A 9,699-nucleotide genomic window follows, 5' to 3' on the forward strand; every position below is an offset into this window, starting at 1 on the left:
ATGATGTCAAGCAAAGAGCACTGAGTTTGAAGGTAGGCTTGAAATACATCCACAGGTACACCTCCAATTGACTGCCATGACATAATTTTCTGGAATTCTCCAAGCTGTTTAAAGGCACAGTCAACTTAGTGTATGTAACCTCTGACCCACTGAATTGTGATACAGTGAATTATGAGTGAAAATCATCTGTATGTTACAATTGTTGAAAAATAGTTTGTTAATAAGAAAGTGTGTGTGTGTGTGTGTGTGTGTGTGTGTGTGTGTGTGTGTGTGTGTGTGTGTGTGTGTGTGTGTGTGTGTGTGTGTGTGTGTGTGTGTGTGTGTGTGTGTGTGTGTGTGTGTGTGTGGTGTGTGTGTGTGTGTGTGTGCGTGATGGGCTGTATAGACAATACGGATAGTATATGTGTTATGGGGTGTATAGGCAATACGGATAGTATATGTGTGATGGGCTGTATAGACAATACGGATAGTATATGGCTAGAAATATGTAGTATATCTGAAGAATACTATCTGTACAGCAATACTTAAATAGGTTGGGCCTTGACTAGAATATAGTGAATACATATGAAGTGGGTAAAACAGTATGTAAACATGATTTAAAGTGGCAGTGTTCCTTTATTAAAGTGACTAGTGCTCCATGACGATGTACATAGGGCAGCAGCCTCTAAGGTGCAGGGTAGAGTACCGGGTGGTAGCCGACTTGTAACAGTGACTAAAGTTGAGGGCAGGGTACTGTGTGGAGGCTGGCTCGTGGTGACTATTTAATTAACAGTCTGATGGCCTTGAGGGAGAAGCTACTTTTCAGTCTCTCAGTCCCAGCTTTGATGCACCTGTACTGACCTCGCCTTCTGGATGGTAGCGCGGTGAACAGGGTCTTATGGACCAAGCCGAATTTCTTCAGGATCAAATTCTTCACAATACTGTCTGTGTGGCTGGATTATTTCAGAAGGTCAGCCCATGTAAAGAAAGGGATATCTCTACCTTAAATAGACGGATTTTGATGGTTATTCTTTATTATTATGCTAATTCGATTCCCGTGTGGGTGCGGACATCGACACTAATTAAGGGTTGTTTGTCTCCTAAATGTGCTTTTGTTTTTGTTTGGTGCAAAAAGATTTGAGTTTGGCTCCTGGTTCTGTTTGGTGTTGCAATGCTCTTTGAAAAGTGCTCTTCTTAGATACTTCCTGCGAAATATATATTTTTCCATCACACATTTTCTGTGACTCCTCCTTTGGTGACATTATAGTATATTATTTAAGAAGCCATCACATGGCAGATTTACAGGAAGGAAAATTCCACACATTACTACCCATATGTAATGCCTGTAAATGTGATTGTGACTGTGTCTCTAATTCATTTTTTTTGTCCGCTCTGTGTTTCCGTAGGAATGACAGCGGCTGCCTCCCTTGTGTCTTTGGCCTGGGCCCTGGCATCCTATCAGAAAGCGCTGCGCGACTCCCGGGACGACAAGAAGCCAATCAGCTACCTGGCTGTCATCATCCAGTTCTGCTGGCATTTCTTCACCATCGCTGCCCGGGTCATCACCTTCGCCCTGTTCGCCTCCGTGTTCCAGCTCTACTTCGGCATCTTCATCGTCCTGCATTGGTGCTTCATGACCTTCTGGATAGTCCACTGCGAGACCGAGTTTTGCATCACCAAGTGGGAGGAGATTGTCTTCGACATGGTAGTGGGCATCATCTACATCTTCAGTTGGTTTAATGTGAAGGAGGGTCATACTCGGTGTAGGCTTTTCATCTACTACTTTGTGATCCTGCTGGAGAACACTGCTCTGAGTGCCCTGTGGTACCTGTACCGCGTCCCTCAGAGCACCGACGCCTTCGCCGTCCCCGCCCTCTGTGTCATCTTCAGCAGCTTCCTCACCGGCATCGTCTTCATGCTCATGTACTACGCCTTCTTTCACCCCAACGGGCCCCGCTTCGGACACTCACCCAGCCTCGTGCTGGACGACCCCACCGCTGCTTTCATGCTGCCCACCGAGGGGGCCACCAACTCGCTGAGGTCCAATCGGGGTGTGCCCCTCATCTCGGGGGATGGCACCATTGGCAGAGACGCCAAATACACAGAGAGGGACGGCTGTATGCCCGTGTTTCAGGTGAGACCCACCGCCCCCTCCACGCCGTCCTCCCGTGCCCCACGCATCGAGGAGACAGTCATCAAAATAGACCTGTGTCGGAATCGCTATCCGGCCTGGGAGAGGCACGTACTGGACAGGAGTATACGCAAGGCCATCCTGGCCATCGACTGTTCCCCCACGCCACCCAGACTCCAGTACAAAGATGACACTACTGTTCAGGAGCGTCTAGAGTACGAGACCACGTTGTAGCCCTGCACCGCTGCCTGGATGCCTGGATGAAGGATCCATGGAAATGCTCAACTGTAATAAAGGATGACCATCAACTTAGATTTACAGCAGGACTGTGGCAATAATACCTTATGAGCTCTCTCTATATACATACTAGCATTGAACCATGATGTTGGTTGTCATGGTTACAACTTCAGAATAAAGAATGTCGCACACTCCATGTATAATCTCCCAGCAATTCAATGGATATTTACCAATGTTTCGGCATCACTGTGATTTCCTCAGAGGAAGGCACACTTCCTCACCCTGAGGAAGGCACAGTGATGCCGAAACGTTGGTAAATACCCATTAAATTGCTGGAAGATTATACATGGAGTGTGCGACTTTCTTTATTTTAATAGTTTATAGTTTATTTGCCGTTAGTCAGCACCTCCACACAAACTATTATTCTGGGTGTGCGCCAGCTGTTTTTTTTTTTACAACTTCAGAATAGGCACAACTTACTAGTTGATGTGACAGAGGGATATATTCATGTTTTCTAAACAGTTTTGTTTTTGGTTGATGTTGTCGTTATTGTTCTTGTAGTTTTTACTTACGTCTGTCAGGGAATCTCTTATTTTTAAAAAGGCCATTGCACACACAAATACAAATGTATCCCCATAGTCTATCATAATAACAGCAGCATTCCAATGAATGACATCATGCCCCTTCATAATAGGTGGGTTATGAAGGTTCATAATAGGTCGTTATGAAGGTTGTCTGAGCTCTGCCAACCAGGTGGAACCAAGCAGAGGACCATACACATCCTCATATGACAAAAGTACCAAAGTACTCAATGTAGGGTCATTGCTGGTTCCTGTTTACCTACGGCATCTCAAATATCTAGTCATCTCTACTACCACCATCTTAGATCTGCAAAGATATACTGTACATTTACAGATACTAGTAATATCCCCTGATATACATAGAATGGACGTGTTATAAATAAAAAAGGTAATCAAATGGTCCTGATACATATTAGGATGGTTCTAGTTATTTCTGTGATGTAATTAACAACATGACTAGAGAGTTGTCTGTCATACTGTACACGTGTACTGGTCCCAAGTTCTGATGTCATCAGCCATGTTGTGCTAGTGCCAAAAGGTCTGAAACTACTGGATTGTGTGAACTGAGTCTGCGGGTCGGTGGCTGTGACTGCCAGTAACTGGACAGTACTAGATTGAGGCTGGGCAGAACTACTATTTACTTGAATACAATGTGAAGAAAGAGTACTGTACCTGGGTATCATGCTGTTTATATGCTACATAAAACCGAAATGTTCATGTACTGTGGAGAGACTGAAGGACAAACCTCATCTTTGTTCTCGCCTGGATAAAAGGCAGCAGGCCAAATACCTTCCTGGCAGCTCCCATTTACAGTCCAGTCTCGTGCAGCTCTGGTCTGGGCTGCCGTGCGTCCATCCGGCTGATAAGGATCAGTCTACTAGCTGGGCCACACAGACCTGTTCTGTATGGGGAGGAGGAGAGGAGAGGAAGAGACGAGGACACAGACGAGCAGCCACTTCAGCCAAACTACTCTCATAACTGAAGCACCTGCAGGATGTACTGTCAGATTCAAGATGCAACATTCTTTTTAACGTTGTACGTAACTGATGTGAAAATGTATTGGCCATCGTGGTGTTGGGGGGGGGGGGGGGTTCTGTGTGTGTGTGCATGCGTGCGTCTGTCCGTGAGTGTGTGTACGTGCGCGGTGTGTGTGTGTGTGTGTGTGTGTGTGTGTGTGTGTGTGTGTGTGTGTGTGTGTGTGTGTGTGTGTGTGTGTGTGTGTGTGTGTGTGTGTGTGTGTGTGTGTGTGTGTGTGTGTGTGTGTGTGTGTGGTGGGTGTGTGTGGTTGTGTGTGTGTGTGTGTGTGTGTGTGTGTGTGTGTGTGTGTGTGTGTGTGTGTGTGTGTGTGTGTGTGTGTAGCACACGCGTGTGCTTGTAAGAGAGACAAAGCATGGCACAGGAGGGCATGTGTAGATGCTACAATCAGTGGTCAGTTTGTCTGCAGCTATATATTGTAGTGCAATGAACTAGAGACATGCACTTCAGCACTATGGTGTGAAAGGCTGCTGTAGCCTATACTCAACACAAGATCAGTACCACACAGAGGAATTCTAGGGCGTATACCACTGATATCATTGTAACTGTCAACACCCAACATGAATGGTGTCAAGATGGTGTTTTGAGCAGGTAAAAAAAAAGTGTTTCACCTTTGTGCTCTGACTTAAGCCCCAGGCACTATGACTGTGGATGTGATATCTAAAAAAGAACATTGTATCTTTAAATCTTGAAAAGGCGTCTGCACAAAAATGAAAGTTTGTTCCTTCTTTTTCAGTTCTAGGTCACAAGTGCTTATTTTTTACGTCTTGTTCATTTGAAGTATGGAGCGAAGAGGGTGACAAAGAGGAGAGAAAAAACAAGCTGAAAACTTGTCAGTGGAATTAAACAGAGCACATTGACAGAAGGAAATCGTGGCATTCAATGTGACAATTTGAGGGAAAAAGCTCCTGATTAGTCCAGTAAGACGTGTCGGTTGTGTTCGACTAGAGCTAGATTTTTTATCTCTTCTGATGGTATAGATATATTTTAGGTCAACTGTTTTTGTTGAAATGTCTTATTATTTGTAGTATTCATATACGTTAGTAGGTGGGTAATTCTTCATTTGAACATGGTTTACTTTGTTTTCACATAATTTGCCTTGTTGCCGCGCCATCACACAAATTGTCTTAGTTACAGTGTCTGTTCCATTGTGTTCTGTGGTATGTTTTAATCAACTCCATTAAATGTTCAGAAGTGAATTCTGCTACAAGTTCAAGGGACTCTCTAAAAAGTTTTTTTTTGGTAATACATGCAGAAGCACTTGGTAAAATCATGTCCACAGCTCTGTTTACTTCTGAGTTGGATTCAGTGTGGAGCAGCATTCATTAATTGATGCAGCACTCCTTATTAGAACAACTCTTATCTGTTCAGTTTGTCTTGTTAACCGATCTGTTTCCAGTTTCATTTAAAATGAGATGCTTTGATTTATTTAGAATGAAGACGGAAACCGAATGGCCGCGGTGAAAATGAGGAAAGCACAGGGTTCAAAATTAGCTAATTATCATCAATGGCACAACACTGTGGCTTTTGTCACTCACTGTGGCATGGAGGATGGTGGTTAAAGAACAGGATTCAGTAGGTTGATGACGCACACACAACTTTGCAGATTTGATTAGATTTTTTGACAAAAGGCTTCTATAYGCAGGACTAAAATAATTGACTAATTGGATCAGCACAAACTCATCACAAACATTTTGTCTCATTTTAACCCAATTTAAAAACCAAAATGCAACAAATGGCCTCAATGTTTTGTTAATTTTCAATTTTCCTGCAAATATCAATCAAAGCTGAACGTTGAACTGACATCTGTGCCCAGTGGATTTGGGAGATTGGCTGCATATCCAGACATATATTTGTCATCATTTGATACAACAGAATATCTTTTAATCAATGGGGAGAGGTTCTTTAATTCAGAGCACACTTTTTAAGTCAATAATTATAAAGCCTTTGTGAGAATAAGGAGGATGTGAGCTACATATTTTGGGGAAGAAACAAGGCTACACTGCGATGTAGGATCTCTTATTTAGGTCTGCCACTGATGATACACTTATGGAGGTGAAATTAATTTCTCATCATCAACTAGTGAATCATTGAAGGTCACTTGGCAAGGTTCCATCTCCTCATAAATAAAACATTTTGTATATACTTCTATTAATGTCACCCTGCACATGTCTCTCTTTCGCTGTGCTTCCCTTCACTCAATCTGATCCATTTTAACATGAGATTTTATCTTGTTTTGCTCATATCATGTTGTTTGCTTTCAACTGCTGTTTTCATTTTCAGTGGGGGTCCCAGTGTTGAGGATTTATTGTGGTCACTGCCTCAACTAGACTAAACTGAAGTCATATTTTGCAGAATATTGGTGTAGCTGTGTCCTCATACAGCGATATCCACATAGGCTTCCTCAGTATCAATGTATATTGAGAATAATTAACAGATACGAACAACTGCTGTTAGTCCCATCCAAATTAGCACCCAGTGGCCTCCCCTATACATCACCCCTAAAAAGACAAGACTTACAAGTTTACCTTTTCTAAATGTTGTTCTATTTTTAGGAAATAGTAGGGGTGAGCTTAGTGTCAAATATGAATATGTGTCAGTGACTTTTATAGGGTCAGATGAGGTCAAATTAGTCATTATCAGTACATTGAAAATACGTTCCCTGTTGTCACAACTGAGTGAGAGAATTTAATTTGGTCTTGTGGGTGATAATGATGAAATTATTATTACACCATATGTAAAACCCATCTATACAGAAACACTCAAACATTTCAGGACGGTGTCTTATTCTTTATTTTTGTTCGTTAGCACATCCAGGGTTGAATCTCAGACTACAATTGTTCATCATCATCTCTGAAATAGTGTGTAAATTGTACATATACCTACCTCAACTTAGTTTCTGAACAGAATACCCTCCTCTGACATCATTGATACATGATAATGTATTGATCTTCTTACCAAGATCATACATGGAAATGTGAAACAAATGACATGGTGTTCAGTGTTCTGATGGTGGAGGGTATTCTGCTGTAAGTGCATCAGACAGCAGACTGGAAAATGCACTTGTCAACAAACTCACTTATTGTTTAAGAGGAATTGATGGTTGTGACGATTTATGCTGCTTAGATCTGTTTCGTTTGCCTTAAGAAAACATTTATGCTTTTGTCTTATTTCTTTCAATCTCATAAGGATTTGTTTTTGTGCACCATACCCCTGGTTGTGTGGTTATGATGATCAAAGTGGTCTCTAGGTTTATCAAAGTTCTCTGTTCAGGGCACAATAGCATTGTGTTTCTATAAAGTTACTGTGCTTATACTATGATATAATTCTCCATGATGCAAGATAGACCTATTAAGCTCACAGTTTAAATGGGCACCCCTAACTTTTACCCCAAAATGTACATGTCCTTCTTGTAGCAGGTCATACTGAAGACAAAATAATAATAATAATAATAAAAAGGAACTACTATTATTTCCTGTCTGAGATTTGGGTCCATTATTGGTGTTTGAGTTTTGTTCTGAGGTATACATCAACATTAGATACTAGTAATGTAGATGAATAGCAGTGATATACTGAATGATACTACGCCACCCCTATAGCCTATAGCACATTAGTACAAGCACAGTAACGAATGAACATAGGAATAGTGGCATTCCATTTTGTTTGACTTCTAAAGCATAATGTACAGATGTTCTTGGTGTCTCAGTTGCAAATGGAGGATCACAATAGTAATTGAAAAACAAAATGATCTAACTGTAAATAAATGTATGCAGATGTATATGTTAAAAGAATCATTCCTCTCGGCGTCCTGATTGTGAAGGGTGTCTGTTGACTAGAGGTCCGCCGCCACAAGATGGCAGTTACATATGATGTAATACAGATTAAAATAGTGTGGTGTATGTGATGTATTAAATGACAAAAATGCAAAAAACTAAAAAACTGTTAATTATTGGTCTTTAAGTAAGTTGCATTGTGTGATGAAAGTCTGAAGTGCTTCAAATGCATTAAATCAGATCAAAACTAATTTTATTGTAAATTGAAGAGTTAAAAAAGAACATGACATTTTTGTATATATTGGAATTTTGTAAATTTTTATTTGATTATAATGCAACACAAAGTACCAACATTAATTTAATAAAGTACACTGTGGTGATTTTGTCAGCCTCCACTTAGTTAATTTTGGTTTTGTTAGCACAGGCTGTCACATTATGTGTATGCAACTCTAGAAGATATGGGTAGGCTATAATATGGTAATGTGTATTATACATTTTAAGTCATTTAGCATTTATACTATGGTTAATATATTTTCACTAGAGCCACTGGTTATACAGCATTCCAACAGCATTGCTATTGATATAATGTAGTGTTCGCAGAATGGGCAGAGACTGAACAAAAGAACAGCACATTTATAGACATTTGAGTGCATTGAGTATGCAAATAGGTAGGTGTGGGGAAATACATTTTCCATGATGACATACTAGATAATAGGTGCAATTTACCTCTTCATTCAGTATTGAAGAGGCTGTATCTCTGCATAATGAACGTGTTGTGTGGGATAGCAGTTATACACCAGCGGGGAACAGTTTAGGACAGGGTACCTCAACTGCCCCCCCCCCCCCCCCCACCCCCAACTTTTCTGAGCCCCCCAAAAAGACAAATGTTTATTTGTGGGCATAAAATAATGTAAAAACACCAGCAAATCAGCTCCAAGTGATTTTATTTTGGAGATCTGTTCCAAAGTATTCTCCATGCATAATAAAGAGATATAAAGTGCATTCAGAAAGTATTCACACCCCTTGACTTTTTCCACATTTTGTTGTGTTACAGCCTGAATTTAAAATTGATTCAATTGAGATTTTGTGTCACTAGCATAAACACAATACCCCATAATGTCAAAGTAGAAAGTAGACATTTTTACAAATTAATAAAAAATGAAAAGCTGAAATGTCTTGAGTCAATAAGTATTCAACACCTTTGTTATGGCAAGCTGAAATAAGTTTAGGGGTAAAAATGTGCTTAAGTCACATAAGTTTCATGGACTCACTCTGTGCGCAGTAATAGTGTTTAATCTGTAAGGTCCCTTAGTCGAGCAGTGAGTGTCAAACACAGATTCAACCACAAAGACCAAGGAGGTTTTCCAATGCCTCGCAAAGAAGGTCACCTATTGGTAGATGGATAAAAAACAAAAACAAAAAAGCAGACATTGAATATTCCTTTGAGCATGGTGAAGTTATTATTTACCCTTCGGATGGTGTATCAATACACCCAGTCACTACAAAGATACAGGTGTCCTTCTTATCTCAGTTGCCTGAGAGGAAGGACATCGCTCAGTGATGTCACCATGAGGCCAATGGTGACTTTCAAACAGTTACAGAGTTTAATGGCTGTGATAGGAGAGAACTGAGGATGGATCAACAACATTGTAGTTTCTCCACAATACTAACCTAAATTACAGTGAGAAGAAGGAAGCCTATAAAGAACATAAATATTCAAAAACATGCATCCTGTTTGCAATAAGGCACTTAAAACCTCAAAAAATTTGGCAAAACAATGTACTTTATGTCCCGAATAAAAAGTGTTATGTTTGGAGATAATACAACACAACACATCACTCAGTACCACTCTTCATATTTTCAAGCATGGCAGTGGTTGCATCATGTTATGGATATACTTGTCATCGGCAAGGACTAGGGAGTATTTTAGGATAAGAACGGAATAGAGCTACGCACAGGGAAA

General features: G+C 40.7%; 1 protein-coding gene across 1 annotated transcript in view; it reads left to right on the plus strand.

Annotated features, from left to right (window-relative positions):
• LOC111979423 (XK-related protein 4) overlaps positions 1–8,127 on the plus strand; it is a 104,145-nt gene extending 96,018 nt beyond the window's left edge. Inside the window, exons 3-4 of the mRNA XM_024009954.2 lie at positions 1,386–3,963; positions 4,700–8,127. Coding sequence (XP_023865722.1) covers positions 1,386–2,344 — 959 coding nt within the window. The 3' untranslated portion in view covers positions 2,345–3,963; positions 4,700–8,127. The remainder of the gene's footprint in view (positions 1–1,385; positions 3,964–4,699) is intronic.
• Positions 8,128–9,699: the final 1,572 nt, after the last annotated feature.

The sequence above is a fragment of the Salvelinus sp. IW2-2015 genome, linkage group LG19, assembly GCF_002910315.2.
Source record: "Salvelinus sp. IW2-2015 linkage group LG19, ASM291031v2, whole genome shotgun sequence".
Taxonomy (NCBI): Eukaryota; Metazoa; Chordata; class Actinopteri; order Salmoniformes; family Salmonidae; genus Salvelinus; species Salvelinus sp. IW2-2015.